The following is a 20,611-nucleotide window of genomic DNA, read 5'->3' on the forward strand; positions in this document are numbered from 1 at the left end:
TACCGGGGCTTAAGCCCAGCAACACACGTGCTCCCCCAGCTGGAATCCCTGAGCACAGACCCAGGAGTAGCGCTGAGCCTGGCTGAGTGTGGCCCAGAAATGAATCAAAAGGAGCCCCCGCCCATCGGTGGCCGTCCATTCTCTTCTGCTGTGGGGACTCCGCTAACCCCACCAGCCACCTGCAGTTCCTCCTCTCTGTGGTTTCTGTGGTCCTGCTCGTCCTGCTGTCTTTGAGCTCTGTTCACTTCTGCCTGGTATGGAAACTTCTTTTAGGGGGACTCCCAAAGCAGTGCTCAGAGCCGCCAGGTCCACCTGTGATTCTCAGCCAGTAAGGTCAGTAGTTCAGTGCAAGAACCTGAGAGTGTGTGGACCCTGCACTTCGGGGGATTCCTGGTTCCCCCCGATGGTGCAGGGGGGGGAACCTCCAGGGCTTCACCCAGCAGTGCTCAAGGAACCACGTGGTACTGGCAGTGAAACTGGGTAGTAGCGTGTGCCCTCAGTGCTGTACCGTCTCTCGGCCCCAGGAAAGGGAGCATCTTGAATGCAGAGGGTCTCATCACCAGCCACAGAGTGGGCCAGTGGGAAGGGGGTTAGGGGGCTGCCTGTGGACCCCTCAGCCCGTCATGGGGGGGTATGGATCTGGGAGAGCTGGTGACTCCAGCAGGGAGACGGGGCGGTTCTGTGGGAGGTGTGTGCGTCCTTTGTGCATGCTTCTCTGGGTCCAAGTGACCCTGATTCTTCGGCTGCAGACTCCGTCGACTCTCTTGACTTCCCGCTCGGCTCAAACACAGCTTCCTGCTTTGGCAAGCCAGCACCATGTGGCAACCTCCACTGGCTTTCTCAACCGAACCCAGCCCTGAGGACCTGGGCCGAGGGACCATGAGAAGGGGCGGCCCTGAGGATGATCCTTCCCTCCTACGCTCGAGAATGGAGGCGGGTGGAGCTGGAGGCATCTGCCAAGCAGAAGGGGTCCGGGTGACAGGGCAGTGGGCGTGGATAGTGAGTCAGGAGAAAGTTGGGACTGGAGCGATAGGACAGCAGGGAGGGCGTTTGTCTTGCACGGGGTCAACCCCGGGTTTAAGCCTTGGCATCCCATATGGTCCGATGATGAGCACTGCCAGGAGTAATTCCTGAGGGAGTAATTCCAGAGCCAGGAGTAAGCCCTGAGCGCTGCTGGATGTGGCCCAAAAACCAAAATAATAATAATACGAGAAAGTTGCTAAATTAAGGAGTGATTCATCTGCACCTTGAGAGATGAACCGTAATTGTGAATCCACTGACTCGTACGACTGATGCTAGGAACGTGGGGGGCTAGCCGCAGACTCTCGGCCAGAGAACTCACAGCGGCCCTCGAAGTACTTACAGGGATCCAAGCATTGAGCCCTCCTGGCCCGGCCTCTAACCCTGTCCCCCTCCTCCCCCAGAGCTGCCCTGTTCAAGAGCTATTCCTGGCGCTGTGCTCAGGAGTAATTCCCCGTGGTGCTCAGGGGACCATTTGTAGTGTCAGGGATTTGAACCCTGGCCAACTGCATGCAGAGTAAGCCCCTGAATGCCTGTACTCTCTCTCGCCCTCCTCTGCCGACTCTTTAGAGAAAATATTTTGTATCTCGCCTGTGACTCTCTGGAAAAGGATTCAGGTGTGACTAGCAGTGGTAAGTGGGGATGACAGTGCACTGCCGTGAGCATGGGAAAGGGAGAAGTAGCAGGACAGTCAGTCCCAATTCTGTATCACTATAGTTGGCAGAGCACTTTAGGAGACACGGCAAAGTCAGGCGTCCGCGGAGCTAGAATCAGGGTGAGTGGCGACAAAGAAAGACCAGCTGTTCATGAGTGCCGGCAATTTGCATGGATGCCACTTTTTGAAATGTCATTCTTGCTGAAACTCTAAATAAAACAAATACAGGACCGGGGCGATTGTACGGCAGGCAGGGCATTTGCCTCGACCAACCTGGGTTCCATCCACAGTGTGTATAGTCCCCCGAGCGCCGCCAGGAGTAATTCCTGAGTGCAGAACCAGGAGTAACCCCTGAACATCACTGGGTGTCACCGCCCCCCAAAAAGAAGAAATACAGTCTGCATTGATTCATACAACAGTGGTCCTCTCAGCCCTGCAATGTTTTGTGCTTAGTTTAGAGTTAAATTCTGCCAGATGCTCATATTTGCTCCCTAATTAAATGACCCGGCAGGACAGTGAACGTCCAGTTCCTTGTGACAGTTCCACGGCACTGTACGTGGCCACCCTCCCCTCCTGGGAGAGACAAGTGAGTCTTCCCAGCGCTAAAAATCCTGAACGTGGGCTGCTGAGAGCCAGCAGCCAGGGGTCAGTGAAACACACCAGTCAGGCCCATGGTGGAACGGTGGAGAGGCCTTCCCGGGGGCTGTGTCGGACCCTGACCAGAGGGATTTGTGGGGGAGGGGGTTACGGTGCGCGGTCACGGCGCGTAGTCACAGACACGGTGCTCAGTCACAATGTGCCGTCACAATGCACGGCCAAGGCACGCGTTCGCCGTGCGCGGTCATGGTGCGCAGTCACGGTGCGCAGTCACAGTGCGCGGTCACAGTGCACGGTCACGATGCACGGTCATTGTGCGTGGTCACGGTGCGCAGTCACAGTGCGCGGTCATGGTGCGCGGTCACGGTGCGCGGTCACGATGCGCAGTCATAATGTGCAGTCATGGCACGCGGTCACGGCACGGTCACGGAGTGCGGTCACAATGTTTGGTCACCGTGCGTGGTCACCGTGCGCGGTCACAATGTGCGGTCACGGCACGCGGTCGCGGCGTGTGGTCACAATATTTGGTTACCGTGCGCGGTGGCTGTGCGGTGCCTTCCCTCTCCTGCCTCCCCCGCAGCCCAGCACTCCGGTGGGTGCCTGCGCCCACCCGCTCCTTCTCCCTTCCCGCCTGTCGCCGTCTTGACCAACGCTTGGCTTCTGCTTGGCCCTGGGGAGGAGAGAAGCCGCCCCCACCCCATCTGTCAGGGCAGCCGCCGTGTCCCCGGCTCTGACTGCCCGTGTCCCGGGCAGCGCCTGAGATTCTTCTCTTTTCTTTATTTGGGTTTGCCCTCCCGCCGCCCGGGGGATGCTCAGAGGTTGCTCCTGGTTCTGTGCTCAGGGCTCCCTCCTGGCAATGCCATGGATGGTGGTGGGGGGGTGTTGCCCCATGCCAGGCCAGCCGTGCATGACCCTGGTGGGAGCTCCTTATTTCATTTTCTTCTGTGTGTGCTTGTCTGTCAGCCGCATCTTACCCTCGTCAGGGTGATCAGCGTGCCAAGTGCCCATTCCAGTGCTTTTTGCCCTAAGTAGGGGACAGTGCCTGGCCTGGAAGGTGCCCCCCGCACACCTGCACCGCAGCAGCCCTGCTGGTGGGGGAGAATGGGCAGCAGCGGGAGGAGGGGCTCTGGGTGGCCGGGCAGAGGGCTCTGCGGGGTGTGCGGGATGATGCGCAGGGATGCGTCCCCGGCCCTGCTGGGTCCACTGCGCATGCCCAGCCCTCACAGCCCGTCTCTCCAGGCGCAGGGTGGAGACGTGACTCCGGAATTTCCCCACAATGACCTGCTGAAAACTTCCTTTATCTTTTTCTTAATTTCTTTTTACTAAAAACACCATGATTTCCAAAATTGTTTATTATACAGTTGTTTCAGGCATTTTGTGTTCCAACGCCACCAGTGTGACCTCCCCTCTGCCAGTGTCCCCAGTTTCCCTCCCAAACCCAACCTGCCCCCTTGGGCACATAACAAATTTGCTTTATATTGCTTATTCCAGCAAAACTTTAAGGAAGGGCAAATAGAATGATGAGGAAGTAAGTCAATAAGAGCCAATTTATGATTATTTTATGATTTTGACTATGCAAATAAAAAAATTAAAAACATTTAATACAATATAATAAAATGCCTATTCTCATTTACATATATGTCTTTTAACTCTGGAATCTAGAGTATATTACATTAAATTAAATTTTATACTTGGATCTCATTGGGCTGGAGCGATAGCACAGTAGGCAGGGCATTTGCCTTGCACACGGCCAACCCAGGTTCGATTCTTCCATCCCTCTCAGAGAGCCCGGCAAGCTACTGAGAATATCCCACTCACACAGCAGAGCCTGGCAAGCTACCTGTGGCGTATTTGATATGCCAAAAACAGTCACAACAAGTCTCACATGGAGACATTACTGGTGCCCGCTCGAGCAAATCAATGAGCAATGGGACAACAGTGCTACAGTGCTACTTGTATCTCATTATGGTGACAATCATGTCTCACCTGTCATTAATAACTTTTTTATAGCAATTCTGTATTCATATATTTTGGAGTTTTTGTAGAATAGGTAAAGCCCAAATACGTAAATTTCCCCCTACATTAATAAACACTGTGGTTTCATGATGATGTGTTACAGCGTTCAGTATTCCAACACCAATCCCGCTCACCGTTATACTTCCCTGCACCACTGTCTCCAATTTGCTGAAAACTTCCTTAGCTCAGAGCCTCATTATCGAGGAGCAGGTGGTCCCATGATGGCAAATTACTCATAAAAAAAAAAAAAGTTAGTTCTCTTGCTCTTGGAGCTCTCTCGGATGTTCAGTGTTGTTAGCGGCAGCCCTGGCCGCAACGCAGCATCGGAGACAACTCGCCACCCCCAGATAACAAAGCACACATCACAGAGTTCGCTCCCGATCAGCTGCGGCAGGCCGGAAACGGAAACCACCGCCATTTCTTTTCATGTGTTTGAAAAGGCAGATGAAACAGACATTTCTCTCAGTTTTCATTTCTTCAGCATTTTGGAGTTGAAGAAAGGAAGATCATGAAAGAAGCGTGTGAACTGTTGAGCTGGGCTTGCCTGCCCCTTCCCCTGTGCCGTCTGGTTTGTAAATGGCCACCGTCACACACAGCCTGGGCACGAGGACCAGGCCAGATGGCAGCGTCCACACAGCCCCACAGAAATCAGTTCAGCACAAAGGCCAAGCGTTTGTGGGGCCAGAGCAACAGCATAGAGGGTCAGGTGCCTGCCTTGCACGTGTCCAACCTGGGTTCAATCCCTGGCACTGCAAGTGGTCCCCTGAGCCTGCCAGAGTGATCCCTGAGCACAGCCAGGTGTGGCTCCAAAACCAAATAGAATAAAAATTTAGGTGTTTGGGGCTGGAGTGATAGTACAAGTTGGGCCTTTGCCTTGCATGCGGCTGGCCCAGGTTCGATTCCCATCATCCCGTATGGTCCCCTGAGCACCGCCAGGAGTGATTCCTGAGTGCAGAGCCAGGAGTCTCCCCTGAGCATCTCTAGGTGTGACCCAAAAACAACACAACAAAAAAATAGGTGTTCGGAGCCTAGCAAAACTGTCTGATTTAAGAGTCGGATAAACCGTATAGCTGCTGGCCCAGCACTACGGTTGCTAGGTTAGAAATCAGGAGAAAGCAAGAGTGGAGTGGGTTTAGGAGGAGAGATAAATCGTCTTGGGGAGATTGGAAACGATGCCCAATTCCCACCTCACCACTTAGCCATGCTGTTCCATACTGCTTTTCTCTTTTCCAGGCACTGAGACCCACAAGTTTAATCCTTGCATCTGGAAACTGAGGACCGACTTGGAGGTCAAGGCTTTGCTCCTGGTGGCAGGTGAGTGACCGGTGGGCAGGGCCAGGTCCAAAGCACGTATCTTCTCATTTCCCTGCAATCTAGAGAGGAAGCCCTTTGAGGCGAGCACTGGTGAGAGGTGGGCTGAGGCCTGGGGCAGGAGCATCCTCTCTGCTTGGGTTAGGGACCCTCCTCCCAGGAGACCGGGACGCCACCTCGTGAGGAAGGCCCTGCAGTTTGGGTGAAGCTGTAGATTTCAATTTATCTTTTTTTGGGGGGAGGCCACATCTAGCGATGCTCAGGGGTGACTCCTGGCAGTGCTCGGGGCACCATACGGGATGCTGGAGATTGAGCCTGGCTCGGCTGCATGCAAGGCAAACACACTCCCCACTCCAGTATTTCTCTGGCCCCAATTTCAGTTGATCTTACCATGAAACTGACAATCGAATCCCCTGGGCCAGGGATCCTGAGGCCGGAATGCCGTGAGGACGGGCTTCAGAGGCGACAGTTTTCTTTTCAGCCACCTGTGACTGAAATGTGGCGTTTTTCTTCCCTGATGCATAGGAGCATCGGAGCATAGTGGGGTTAGCCGTCGGCAGGGAGAGCGCGACATTGTCAGGGCGCACCCCAGAGACCTCGCCGATGTGTCCCGCTCCTCAGCACTTCACCGCACGCGCCAGTGAGTGTGTTTAGTACGCGGACATGCAGGCAGGCCTCAGTAGGAATGGTTTCCTCTGGGACTCAATGTGCTTTGTTTTATGCCTCTGTTTGGTGGTGGTTGGGCCACACCTGGCGGTGCTCAGGGCTGACTCCCGGCTCTGTGCTCAGGGATCACTCCTGGCAGGGCTCAGGGACTCCGTGGAGGGGGCTGGAGATTGAACCCGTGTCAGCCGTGTGGGAGACAAGTGCTCTATCACGGTACTGTCTTTCCAGCCCCCACTTTATGCATTTAAACACAGAGGCTTCAGCATACTGCAGAGATGAGGGAGAGAGGGAGGAGGTTGAGGCTCTGCTCACGGGCGTCCAAGGAGCTCCCCTGCACCACGGCCGGGAGGGAGCTCAGGGGGAACCGTCAGCAGCGGTGACCCAAAGTCCAAAAGGGGAAACACGGGCCTCTGCTTAAATAGACCCCTCTGGTCTCCACTTCCTCCTCACCGATTGGTGAGAACTAGAACCCCGAGGCTCTCTGTGGAGGCCAGCGAAGCAGCTTTAGCCCCGAGACTTGGAAAGAATCGTTACTGTTGCCAGCTCCTGTTGGCTTGACACACTGATTCAAGTTCTGCAGTTCCTCTATTGCACTATGCACATCATACCAGCCTGTCGCCACTTACCCCACCTCCAGGGTTGGCGGTGGCATAGACGCCTGTGGGCCCCACACAGGCATGAACAAGGCAGGCAGGAGAATATGTGCAGAACCTTCCAGCAACAGAAAAGCAAGCCTGGTCCGCCCCTACCCCCACCTCCCGCCCCCCCCCCCCGACTGCCCAGGGCTCCATTAGGGAGCGTCCATTACTGATAGGCTGGGCTCCTGGTACTCCCTGTTCAACCGCCACTAATTGATCCAGCACTTCTGAGTCGGGAAGTTAATTGTGAAAGTAATAACTAGCCGCGGAAAGCCGCGAGCGCCTAATGTGTTTTCAATTAGGATGATGTATTTCATACAGAGCCGATATTTAGAGGGAGAAAAAAAAACAATCACGCTGGGAAATTGGAGGGTTTAGAAATATGAGAAGCCCAGCTGGATAAAACCTAGAACCCAACAACGTCCTCAGCGGGGCCCAAGTGCCGGGCTCTGCTGCCCATCGCAGGTGAGGCCCCTGTCACCTTCCTCTGCGGGGGACGGACGGGGCCTGTCTGGGGGCTGGCCAGAGGCTTAGCTGCCCGCGCCCGCAGCCGCTTCCTGCCGCACACGTCCCTCCAATCGGGGATTACTTCTGCTTTGCAGAAATTATCTGCCTGGCGTCCTGCGGAGTTTCGAGAGATCTTGGCAGAGCCTCCGTCCCGCCCCCCAGCCTCTCTGCAGACCCCGGGGAGCCAGGGGCAGCCTGCAAAGGAGCCAAGGCAGCGTCCCCAGCCACGCGGGTGCCCAGCAGCGGGTGCCAGGCCCTGTGGAGTGAGCGGAGGGCCCTGCTGGCATCGGCCCTGCCGCTCGCCAAGTGAGGCTTCACCGTGGGCCCGGACGGCGCGTGGACATGACGCAGGAAGTCAGTCTGGGCCTGCTGCAGGCGGGTGAGCGGGACGCCATCCTGCAGGTCCTGTTCCGGGACCAGGCGGTGCAGAGCCGAGAGGAGGCCAGGATCCGGTGGGTCGGCCTGCGGGGTCTGGGTGCGTGTGCATGTGTGCGTCTGTGTGTGTGCGTGTGTGCGTGTGTGTGTGCGTGTGCGTGCGTGTGTGCATGTGCGTGTGTGTGCGTGTGCGTGTGTGTGTGCATGTGCGTGTGTGTGTGTGTGTGTGTGTGTTGTGTGCGCGCGCGCTTTTATGCCCTCAGCCTCCTGTCGGGCGAGAGTGGGGTCTCCCCTTGCTGTCTAACTGCATTTCACACCAGGAAAAATGAGCCCCGCTTGGCATGGTGTCAGTTTTGCTGCCCCCCCCCCCCCCGCCCTTCTCTCCCCACCCCCGCCTCCCGCCCCCCCTGCCGTCCCCCCCCCCCTTGCCTGCACTGCAGGATGAAATCAAGAGCCGCTTTCAGGGTCCCAGATGCCCTTCTCCAGAAGGTTTACACCCCCACCCCACCCCATCCCCAGGGGCAACCCCGGAGCACAGAGCTAGGAGCAGCCCCCCTGGATATGGCCCAAGGCCACCCTCAATAAAGAAAACACTTAAAAGCAAGTCACGTGGGAAGAGCAGATGCACCTGGACAGGGGCTTGATCCCCCTGTTGCTCTCTGCTCCCAGCTGGCTTTGGGTCAGGCTGCTGGGCCTGCTGGGGTCTGAGAGGCGAACCTGGCCCTCCTGGTTGCTGCCCCACACCCTCCCCACAGCACTCACTGGGCTGCTCCAAGCTGCTCCCTGGCCAGGGTCAGACCTGCCCTGAGAGGAGCTTTGTCTCTTGTAGCGGGAGCGGCTGCTACTGTTTCACTTGCTTTACAGTGCCCAGCCCTTGGGAATCTCCCAGGGAAATGCCCCTTGAGACCACCCAGCACTCCAGGAAGGGGGAAACGTACTTGTTCTCTCCTCCCTCGCCCTCTCAAAGCTCAGGGGTCTTGCACTGCGGAATCCTGCAGACCTTTCCCCGCTGGCAAGGACAAAGGGGCCCAACGCTGGCTGCCCCAGGGGCGAATCTCCCAGGCTGGCTTCCGGGAGGGCTTTTCCCTTCTAAGAACAAGAAAAGAGACATTTCATAAAAGAGTTCCTGGTTAGGGCGCCTCTGCAGGGGGCCACGGGATCCCCCTTTGCACACGGGCTACTGCGGGAGGGGGCCAGGGGCTGGAAGGACCCTTCCCCCCCAGCCCTCTCATCAGGAACCATGCACGGATGGGAAGATGGTACAGGGCTGAGGGCACGCGCATACGCCGTGCTTGGGTTCAGTTCCCAGCCCCTGGCCTCCCAAAGGTCACCTGTGCAGGCCTGGAGGGTCCCAGGCAGCCCCCAGCCCTGCAGCACCCATGGGCCCTTGCACTGAACCGCCAGCCTCGCTGACTGAGTAAACAGTTGCTGAGAGCCACTGGGAGCCACCACCCCCCCACCAATAACAAGCCCCCAATTAAATACTGGGCAGCCTCGAGGGCTCCCAGCAGGCGTGTCTGCCTGTGCCATGGCCCCGGGGGTCACACGAGTACTTCTCGGCGGGTCTCCCGGCACGGCCCTTGCTTGCTGACCCAGGCCACGCTGGGCACAAAGGGATTCCCGACCCAACTCAGCGGCCGGCTCCTGGGCGCCCGGCGCGGACAGTCTGGTGCTTGGCCCCTCCCCCTGTCGTCCCTCTTGCTGTGAGGTCTGTGCCCCCGCGAGCACTGACCGCCGGGCTCTGGGCCGCAGGAAGCTGAGGACGCAGCTGCAGCACCTGCGCTGGAAGGGGGCGAAGGGCCCGGGCGAGGCGCGGCGGGAGCAGACGTGTGCCCGCTGCCAGCAGGCGCTCGGCCGAGTGCTCAACCGCGGAGCCGTGTGCCAGGGCTGCAGCCACCGCGTGTGCCACGGCTGCCGAGTGCCCGTGGGGGCCAGCCGCGTCTGGAAGTGCACCGTGTGCTTCGAGGACAGGTGAGTCCTGCGGGCCATGTGGCGCCTCACTGTCGCGCCGAGAAATGGGTCTTGTTCTACGGAAAGGCGGGGGGTGGGCGGGTGATCTGCTGCCGGCCACGACGCCCGGGCCCCACTTCCTCTTCTAGATTCACAAAAGTTGGGGCCCAGGAGACGCTCCAGAGTGCTAGGGCTCATGCCTTGCCCACACCTGATTTCATGTTGGTCCCTGGCACCGAGGACTCCAGAGCCCTGTGCACACACAGCCCCCCACCCCAACACACACCCCCGGAAACATTTACAAGTATTTGTCACGGCTGAGAGTGGGCTAACCCAGGAGGTCAGATTCATCTGCATTTCCCTCCCCGTCCGTTTCCACACCGGGCTGCGTGCCTGCGATCACTCATGCTGGCCCTGCCGGGGCTCAGGCAGTACAACTGTGGGGAGGTGGCACGTGGTGGCACCGGGGCTCAAACTCATGACCTCACGCTTTGTAAGGCAGGCACTTGTGTCCACGGAGCTGTCCCACGCTTCCTCCTTAGGAGCTTTGGCCAGGTGCCTTAGTTTGCTTAGGGCTTGATGTCTGTGCCTCAGGAGAGCACAGACGAGGAGAGCTGAGAGGGAGGTTTGAGAGTCCCCAGGGGTGCTGGATGTCATCTTTGTGAAGGAGGCAGGCTGAGGCGTGTGTGACAGAGGGAGCGCTGGATGAGGCCCAGTCGGGGGTGACACTTGTCAGGTGTTTGTCATCGCTCCATACCCACGGCCCGGCAGCCAGCGCCCCTCCCCCCACCGCCGGCCGCTTCCTTGCCTTGGGTTTCCAGGGTCAGCCCCTCTGTGGCCCTGGCAGTGGAGATTGTGCCAAGCTTGTGCTCGGGGCCGTGTGACACGGGGTCAGCTGCATACAAGGCGGGCACCTTCATCCCGTGCACTTGAGTCCTGGACCCCCCACCCTTTCATCCCTCTTGTGCTTGCCTTGGTTTTTGATCTGCTCCTTGGGGCCACACGCCGTCGTGCCAAGGGCTTACTCCCGGCTCTGTGCTCAAGGGCCCAGGTGTGCTCAGAGCGGGTCCCTGGGGGCCTCAGCTCCAGTCAGAAGCCACGGGCGCACCCAGCTCCTCTCTCAGGCCCTGTGTACTGTGTCTGGATATTCTTTTTTTTTTTTTCTTTTTTGGGTCACACCCAGCGATGCTCAGGGGTTACCCCTGGCTTTGCACTCAGGAATTACTCCTGGTGGTGCTTGGGGGACCATATGGGATGCCGGGGATCGAACCCGGGTCGGTTGCATGCAAGGCGAATGCCCTACCCGCTGTGCTATCTCTCTGGCCCCCTGTGTCTGGATATTCTACACACAAGCACTTCTACTGCCAAAATCACGAAATAGTACCATACTTGGTAACGCAGCATACAAACATTACTAAACTGTGGCTTACACGGATGCCAGTTACACGTATTAAATGATATGCCTAGTGACCTAGTTTCTCTTTCTGACACACTTTTCTTCGTGTGAGCCCCCCCCCATTTCATTCACGTTGCTCCAGAGGGTGTTCTGTCCCCCATCTGAGTGGCTGAGTGGTGTCCACTGTGTCTCCAGGACCCACTGTGGGGGACTGCCCGCTCAGGCAGTTCTGGGGGGCAGAGGCCACGCCTGCCCGGCTGTGTAGGCCTGGTGCCTCAGAGCTGGGAGCCAGTGATACGGTGCCGTGGGTGGGGGCTGGTGCACGGTGCTGGGGCCACCAGGGGGTCCCCGTGGTGCCGGGTGCACTGTGCAGTGCCAGGGGTCCATCTCGGGACTTGTCAGATGCCAGGCATGCACACCCCCGTCACCCACGTCCTCATCTCTCTGATGTGGGCCTCGCCTCGTGACCGGCCCCTGCTTGCCCACTGCGCCGCAGAGGGGCCTCATGTGCATCTTCTCCCATCCGCGTTTCCAGATTCCTCAACGAGATCCTTAGGAGCAGAGATGCTGGATTCTAGGATAAGCCTATTATTTATTTATTTTTTTCTTTTTGTATCACACCCGGTAATGCATGGGGGTCACTCCTAGCTCTGTACTCAGGAATTACTCCTGGCAGTGCTCTGGGGACCCTATGGGATGCTGGGAATCGAACCCGGGTCAGGCTGTGTGCAAGGCAAACGCCCTACCTGCTGTGCTATCGCTCCAGCCCGATAAGCCTATTTTTTAAAACATTTTTTGGACCCTCCCATCCTGTGACTCAGAGAGGCCAAGCCCCTCTGAGTCCCCCCGACAGGGAACAGGGGGCCTTTCTCCACCCACGTGGCTGTGTGTGTGTGTGTGTGTGTGTGTGTGTGTGTGTGCACCCTTGTCTCATGGACAGCCACGATGGGCGCCGACCTGCCTCACCCTGCGTCTGGCGGCCTGTGTCTCCTCTGGGGCTGCGTCTTCTCAGCCCTTCTGCATGTTGGGGGTGGGGTGGGTATTTGCTTTCTGTTGCCGTGTTCTGTGAGCTCTTCACTTGAGGTGAACTCCTTGTCTGCCTGTGTTTGGTGCTTGAGTGAAGACGGGACTCTTTCCTGCTAGTGACAGGCTGAATCTACGTGTTTCACCGATGTGCTTTGGCGTTGGGGCCACCCCTGGCCGTGCTCAGAGGTCGCTCCTGGTGGGCTCTGGGACCATCTGCGGTTCCAGGCGTGGGCCCCGGGGCTCCTGCATACAGAGTCACACTCCGGCTCTCCATACCAGCTCTCTGGCTGCTCAGCGTTTATTCGAACACTTTGGTGCAGTGAGGTTTAAAATCTTTCTAATGTGGAGATGGGTGGTTTTGAACAACCTGGTCTGTGTTTGGTTTTGGATTTGATTTTGAGGTCATTCCTGGCGGTGCTCAGGGGAGTGAAGCCAGCCCCCACCCCACGCCAAGCAAAGTGTCCCCTGGGAGGCCCCGCAGGGCACTGAGTGGACCCTACGGGAAGGGCTTGTGGCCATGAGTCGCCGCCTCACGTGTCATCGCTTACTGATGGGACTCTCTCTCCGTTTCCTACATGGAACTGTTTCCTCCATGTTAAAGCATAAATGAGAACAGGTCCCTGGTGGTGTCGTGGGGACACGGGACAGTGTCCCAGTCAGGCCAAAACAGCGAGCACCAAGTCATGGCTGGGGAGGGGAGAAGGTGGGACCAGAGGTGACATAGTGACAGAAGCGCAGGGTCGTAGGGGTGGTGTGCGGTAACTCCTTACATCAATACCATCAATGTGACCACTAATGTAACTATCACGGAAACTCTAGTTGGTTTATGTTCTGTTGTGTTTTGGGGAGGGGAACACCCAGGGCTGTACTCAGGGGCTGCCCCTGGTTCTGCACTCAGGACTCACTCTTGGTGGGCTTGGGGGGCATACGGGATGCCAGGAAGCAAACTCAGGTCGGCCACGTCCAAGGCTAGCTCCCTACTCACTGTGCAATCTCTTCAACCCCCTTAAACTGCAGCACTGTTGTCCCATTGTTCATCGATTTGCTTGAGCGGGCACCAGTAATGTCTCCATTGTGAGACTTGTTGTGACTGTTTTTGGCATGTTGAATATGCCACGGGGAGCTTGCCAGGCTCTGCTGTGCGGGCGGGATACTCTCGGTAGCTTGCTGGGCTCTCCGAGAGGGATGGAGGAATCGAACCCGGGTCGGCTGCATGCAAGGCATATGCCCTACCTGCTGTGCTATCGCTTCCCCCCTTAAACTACAATTAAAAACTTGAAAAGTGTTTAGGAAACACTCATAACAAAATTAAATTGAAAATAAGTAGCTTGTGTCTTGGAGATTTGCAAACGGCTGCCCAAGCCGAGCCGGGCACAGCGGGCGGGCACAGTGGGCCGGGCACAGCGGGTGGCTTGGGCTGCTCTCCCCCCAGCCTCTCCAGGGCTGGGCTCGCAGGCAGCTGTCAGGAACCTCCTGGAACTTCCAGTCCCTCCACAAAGGCATTTTACCCACCTGTGCAAAGAAAGGCCCAATTGTTCAAGCAGGTTTCCTAGCCCTTCCGCTCTGAGAACCACCTGCCACCCGCCTTCCCACAGGGGGCTCAGCGCAGGACCCCCCTGCCCTGCCCACCGAGTGTCAAGTGTCCTCCGCTCGAGGGCGAGAGACAAAGAAGCTCTTATCCTGAGCCCCCCGGCTGCCCCCCCCCCGCCCTTCCTGCAGGGAGTCACGGAGAAGGAGCCTCCCACCCTCCCTCCACCCCCAACCCCCGCAACTGTCGTCAGGGTCAGGCCGACGGAGCAGCTGAGCCGGGAAGGAGCTAGACCCTCGCCCGGCTCCATCCTGCAGAGTTCACGACCAGCTGGAAATCAGAACAGGATGGCCAGGGCCCGAGGTAATCTCCAGGAAGCCCGCCTGACGAAATGTCCACCCGCAGGCAGGCGGCCCTGCGCCCGGTAACTGGAGCCCCCAAGCACACAAAGTGGGATTTCCCAAGCCCAGCTTCCTGATTCTGAAATAAGGGTGTTTTTCAAAACCCGAGATAATTGCACGGCTAAGAATGAACTGGGACCGGAAGTTGGGGGGGGGGAGAGGGAAATCAGTGTTCACAGCTTTCTCGCTTTCTTCCTCTCTTTCCTTTCTTCCTTTAGTTTTTGGGCCACACACTTGCAGTGCTCGGAGCCGACTCCTGGCTCTGTGCTCTGGGATCGCATCCGGGATCGCTCAGGGGACCCCATGCGGTTCCGGGATTGGTCACAGGACACGCACCCTAACCCTGCACACCCTCTGGCCTTCAGTCCTTTAGCTCAGGCCACTGGGGCTGGAACACCCTGGCACTGCGTGTGACCACTGTCCCATGTGTCTAGAACATTCTCAGCTGGCAGAACCAAAACTCTGTCTACTCCAAGTAGCTCCCTGCCCCGTCCCCTCACCGGTACCGGGTGCCCCTTTTGTCTCTGCGGCTTTGCCTCTCCCGGCACCTCCTGACGGTGTGGCCGCATGTGGTCTCTCTGTGGCCCCTCACCCTGCTCCTCCTCCAGGCTCCTCTGTGCTGTGGCGGGCAGAGAGTCCTTCCGTGCCAGGTGAGACCCCATCAGCGTCCCAGCCCGCACGCGCGGGGCTGTGTCCACAGCCAGGACAGTGCTTTCCCTCCTGGGGTCTTGGTGGTGGCCTTCCTGGTGCTGTGAAGTGGGGTGGCTCTCACTAGCCAGTGCCTGGTGGCTTCTTGGGAATAACCTGGACCGCTGTCCACCTGCTTGGCCCTTCTCGACAGCCATCACGCTCCTGTGGCCATTCTGTGCCCCTCTCTGCTCCCGCCACTCCAGGGAGCGTCTCTGGGGTCAGCACTGCAGAGGGACACTCCAGATTTTGATTCCGGGAAGTGTTTCTGGGGTCAGCACTGCAGATGGACACTCTGGATTCTGATTCCAGGAAGTGTTTCTGGGGTCAGCACTGCAGATGGACACTCCGGATTCTGATTCTGGGAAGCGTCTGTGAGGTCAGCACTGCAAGCACTGCAGATGGACACTCTGGATTCTGATTCTGCCCTTCTCTGTTGGCCATGACTTGCCTTTGACCTGAGTGACTGCTGGCGCTGGCCTCCCGGGACTCACGCCTGAGGGTCATCGGCCTGATTCCTGCTCTGCCCTCCTGCCCCCGTGCCAGGGGCTCTGGCTCTGCCTGCCCGGGATGCCATGGAGTTTTCTCTGCTTCTGGAGCTCCCCCTCCCCCCACCCCCCATCAGCGCCACATAGCGGTGCCGCTCAGGTGTCTGGACCCCTCTCTCCTGCCCTTCGCCTTCTCCTTTTCCCTTGACTGGCGGAGCGGCCTTCTCAGACCCGGGGGCACAAAGGCTCTGAGGGATCCCAAGAGCCTGTCTGAGCGCAGCTGGACTTTCCTTACCCTCGTGGACTCGTATGATGTCATGTGACCAGCCAGTGCTCCAAGGCTGAGCCCAGCAGTGCTCAGAGGCCCCGGGAGTGTGGCGTGAGCAAGGCCTGGTATTGATCGTCTTTGTTGCTTTTGCTTTGGGACCACCCCTGGCGGCGCTCGGCCCGCCCCGTGCTTGGTTCCTGAAGGGCCTCCTGGCTCAGTGTGTGGGGTGGGGGTCACTCGTGGCTTGGTGTCGGGGTTACTCCCGGGGGTCCCCTCTGCGGTGAGGGGGATGGGATCGGGGGGGGATGCATCCAACGCATGCGCTGCAGCTGTTGCGGGCACCACCCCCCGCCAAACCCAGTCCTCATGCCGGTCAGTCCGTGCCTCTAGATACCCCCCCAGCTGCCCCCATGTGGCCCCCACACTAGGTCTCAGCCACGCCACCCCCCAGTCTCCTGCTACTTCTCAGGGTGGTCCTGGCTGCGTAGGACATTTCACCCCTGCCCTCCGCCCTGTCTCTGCTGCGGTGACTGTGAACCCAGCTCGGACCCCGCCCTTTCTCGGGGGCCATACAGGCTCCTGATTTAGCAGCAGGCGAGAGGCCGCTGCTTATCCTCCCTCAGGCTCTAATCACCACCATCGATCTTCTTTCCTGTAAGTCGTTGAAATCAGATCAACCAAGCCGATAGGGGTGAAAGAACCCCGTTATTTTGGCTTTGTAACTAAACCCCCTTTATAGATACACAACGCTTTGAAGTAAACCAGTTCTCCTGCGCGACAGGCCATGGGGAAATGCCCAGCACTGGACAAAGCTGCTCGGAGTTGGGCGGGTTTCAGTCTTCCAAGCTCGGCTCTTTGTTCTGCAGCTGGCTGGGTTGGGAGCCATCAGGCCATCTCAGGCATGCTGGCCCAGAGCGAGGGTTCTGGAGCCAGGGTTCCTGAGTCAGGGTCTGGAGTCAGGGTTCCTGAATCAGGGTTCCTGAGCCAGGGTCTGGCATCAGGGTTCTGGAGCCAGAGTTCCTGAGTCAGGGTTCTAGAACCAAGGTTCTGGAGCTAGGGTTCCCGAGTCAGCATTCTGGAGTCAGGGTTCTGAAATCAGGGGCTACAATCAGGGTCTGGAGTCAGGGTTATGGAGCCAGGGTTCCTGAGTCAGGGGTCTGGAATCAAGGTTCTGGAGCTAGGGTTCTAGAGCCAAGGTTCCTGAGTCAGGGGTCTGGAGTCAGGGTTCTGGAGCCAGAATTCCAGTGCAGGGCACCTCTGCAGGGGTGTGTGCTGGTCACTTTCCAGCACTCCCGAACATGTGAAATTCCAGACCACCCCCGTCTGTGGAATCCTACTAAACACCTGGAGGAACCGAATGGGCGTTTCCTGTGGCTAAACTCCGGAGGAGGTGACAGTTTACCCTCCAGCCGGGGCCAGTCCTTTGTATACAAAATAAAAATAGGGTCTAAGAACCTGGAAGTAGGACGGCGGGGAGAGTACTGGCCTGGCACATGGTCAACCCAAGCTTGACCCTGGCACCCTCTATGGTCCCCAGATCACCACCAGGAGCGACCCTGAGAGCAGAGCCAGGACTAAGCCCTGAGCACTGTAGGTGTGAGCCCCACACCAAAACCACCCAGCCAACCAGCCAAGCACAGCTCCGAAGAGGCGGCACTGCTCGTGAAGGGAGTGAGGGCCAGCCCGCTGTCCGGTCCACTAACGGCATTGTTACGTGTGTGGTCGCCAGCGCCTGCCGCGTGCCTGCCACCTGTTCTTTCTTGTGGCTAAGAAATGCTGAGTGCTCCGGGCTCTGAGAAAGGATGTGGCCCAGAGCCCGCCCAGCACCCCGGTGCTGTGTTTATAACACAAGACCCCAGCGAGGGCTCGTGGAGAGCTCGGGGTGCCCCTCAGACGCCCGACTTGCCATCACCCTGACTTCTTTATGGATGGAAGTGTCTTATTTTATTTTTATTGTTATTTCAGGGTTCGGAAACACACCTGGCTGTGCTCAGAGCTTACTCTTGACTCTGTGCTCAGGGATCACTCCTGGTAGTTTGGGGGACCCTGTGGGGAGCCAGGGATCTGGATCGGCCACCTGTGAGGCAAGCTTCTGGCCCACCGTACTGTCGCTCCGGCCTTGCGATTTTTAAAACCCAGACTTGGGTTTTAAAAAGTCACTGATTCTGGCAGTGCTCAGGGTTGCTTCTGGCTCTGCATTCAGAATAATTCCTGGTGGACTTGGGGGACCATATGGGGTGCGGGGCACCAAGCCCAGGTCAGCTGCATGCAAGGCCGTGTGCATGACCACTATAATCACTGGCCCGGCAAGTTTATCTGTTCTATCTGGACATGAGGCTGGAGTTCAGATACGCCCGGCAACATCCACACCCGATTCTGAGTCATCTGGGACAGAAGCGTCCCCTCCCTTGGCCCTCAAGAAGACAAGGACATGGGGGTGGGGGTGGGGGGGTCAATGAGGCTCTAAGGATGGATCTCCCCTGTCTCACTCGATGAGAGCAACACACAGTCCTCCTGGGGGCCACACCTGGCGGTGCCCAGGGCTCGCTCCTGGCTCTGTGCTCAGGGGTCGTTGCTGGTGATGTTTCAGGGGGGCCAGATGTGGTGTCGGGGATTGAATCTGGGTTGTCCAGGTGCCAGGTGCCAGGGAAGCGCCCTCACCTGTGGTCCCACGAACACTCCTTTCCGTTCTGGCGACAGGCCTGGGCTCAGATGGAGTTCTCAGAGGCGGAGACATAGGGCCTTCTGTCCTTCTGTCCTTCTGTCCAGAGTCATGAGACGCCCAGGCAACACGTGCCTTAGTGGGCAGAGTTCCCTGTATGGTCTCCCCCACCCCCTGCATCATCACCCCCAGGGGCAACTCCAGAGTAGCCCCTAAGCACGGCGGTCAGACAAACTGTCTCGAATCACTAACAATGACGACAAAGGCCAGTCCCAGGGCAGAGCGCGTGGTAAAGGCACCTGCCTTCAGAGGCCCAGGGCCAGGTTTAAATCCCCAGATCCCCACCCCACCTCGGGGGCTCTGAGCACTGCTTCAGGAGCAGCTGCTGAGTGCCTGGGTGTGGCCCCTAAACAGAACAGAAGAGTGAGAGCAGATGACTGAGTGAAGGATGGGGGAAACAGTGAGGGGTCCAATCAGATGGAGGCGCCGCTTCCCCCATCTGACTGTGTTCCCTCTGACCTGGCTCCTGCTGCAGCTTGTCCTTCGAGTGAGGATGCTGGCAGCTGCCCCGGGGCATGTGGATGGCCTACCCCAGGGGGCAGCACGGCCTGGACAGTGTCCAGACTTGGCCAGTGCCAGGATGGTCTCGGGTGCTTCCGTGAGGATGCTGAGTTCTCCGGAAGGTTCTCCATGTTAATGTAAGGGAGGAGATATTTGAGTTTCTGCCTGTATGGTCACAGGTGCCCTCTGTCTGTCTGTCTGTCTGTCTGTCTGTCTGTCTGTCTGTCTGTCTCTGTGTTGGACCTCACCCGGCACTACTTGGGGGCATCTCCCAGCTCAGTGCATGGGGTTGCTCTTGACCATTCCTGGGGACTGTGGACGGATCTGGATTCCCGCAGGCCCAGTGAGGCCTCAGCCTTCAGCCTCCCTGGCCCAGGGCACTTCTCCTCAGACAATCATGGCTGGGTGCTGTTAGGGGGCACTGGGACAGGGGAGTGACCTCTGTCGGGGGCTCTGGGACAGGGGGAGTGACCTCTGTCGGGGGCACTGGGACAGAGGGAGTGACCTCTGTTAGGGGCACTGGGTCAGGGGAGTGACCTCTGTTGGGGGCACTGGGTCAGGGGAGTGACCTCTGTCGGGGGTTCTGGGACAGGGGAAGTGACCTCTGTCGGGGGCTCTGGGACAGGGGGAGTGACCTCTGTTGAGGGCACTGGGTCAGGGGAATGACCTCTGTTGGGGGCACTGGGTCAGGGGAGTGACCTTTGTTGGGGGCACTGGGTCAGGGGAGTGACCTCTGTCGGGGGCTCTGGGACAGGGGGAGTGACCTCTGTCGGGGGCTCTGGGTTGTGGGGGAGCGACCTTTGTTGGGGGCTCTGGGGCAGGGGGAGTGACCTGAATTCCTTTTCCAGCTTGGCGCCAGTGTCACCCAGGGTGGCCTGGTCCAGTGGCGGCCTGGGGAAGCGTCGTTAACCAGGTGCCAGAGTTTCTGCCTAGATGGGGCCCTGCCGGCAGTTGTCAGGAGAGACAGGATTTGTTGGTTTGTTTTAGGGCCATGCCCAGCAGTCCTCAGGACCCACTCCCGGCTCTGAAGGGTTCACCCCTGGTGGTGTTCCAGGGGCCATAGCAGCTCTGGGGACTGAACTGGGGTCAGCCGTGTGCAAGGGAGCACCTCAGGCCCGCTCTCTTTCTCTCTGGCCCGACACACCCATTTCTAAGTATCTTTCAGCTTTGACTCCTACTGCAAACATGAGACTCATTTTCACAGTGATTCTGTATTTGTTTGTATATTTATTCTAGGAACAGCAAGTGCCTCACTCTGTATTGGGCACACATGCATGCAGGCACATATATGTACACACAGATGAACGCACGTGCGCGTACACACACACACACACACACACACACACACACGCATGCACTCTGTGAGTCTATGGCCACGCCTCTTATAGGGCAGAGTATGCTCCAATGGCACTGCCCTGGCCCTGGCCCATCTGCCCATTTGTTGAATCTTTCTGGTCAGTCTGTCACATCAGGGTTTGGACCAGAAAGGCGAACCCCTGGGCCCCTTGGGAGGCTGATATTTGGGTACTTCCCCCTCCCTCTCCCGAGCCTCACAGAGCACCAGGCACATCTCTGAGGGTTCCTTCTGCTTGTTTTTCAGGAACGTGAAAATAAAGACAGGGGAATGGTTCTTCGAGGAACGAGCCAAGAAGTTCCCAGCGGAAGGTAGGTGCTTCGAGCCTCCCCCTGGGGTGACGTCTCATTCCGGGTGGAGAAAGGCTGGGCGTGGGCCGCAGGGAGGGCAGACGCCAGAGACGGTGCGGGGTTAGTCTGCCTCGCACGGTGCCGACGCTGGTTTGGTCCCCGACATTGCATGGGGTCCCCCCGGCCCCCCCAGGAGTGACCCTGAGCACTGAGCC

At 58.2% G+C, this 20,611-nt stretch overlaps 1 protein-coding gene across 2 annotated transcripts in view; it reads left to right on the forward strand.

Annotated features, from left to right (window-relative positions):
- The first annotated feature begins 7,684 nt into the window (after window positions 1-7,684).
- The window catches only part of SYTL3 (synaptotagmin like 3), a 58,409-nt gene continuing 45,482 nt past the window's right edge, over window positions 7,685-20,611 (forward strand). For both annotated transcript variants that reach the window (XM_055136591.1, XM_004600774.2), the window contains exons 1-3: window positions 7,685-7,862; window positions 9,538-9,756; window positions 20,353-20,417. In XM_055136591.1, the coding sequence (XP_054992566.1) occupies window positions 7,753-7,862; window positions 9,538-9,756; window positions 20,353-20,417 (394 nt within the window). In that variant the 5' untranslated portion in view covers window positions 7,685-7,752. The remainder of the gene's footprint in view (window positions 7,863-9,537; window positions 9,757-20,352; window positions 20,418-20,611) is intronic.

This window comes from Sorex araneus, chromosome 4 (genome assembly GCF_027595985.1).
Source record: "Sorex araneus isolate mSorAra2 chromosome 4, mSorAra2.pri, whole genome shotgun sequence".
Lineage (NCBI taxonomy): Eukaryota > Metazoa > Chordata > Mammalia > Eulipotyphla > Soricidae > Sorex > Sorex araneus.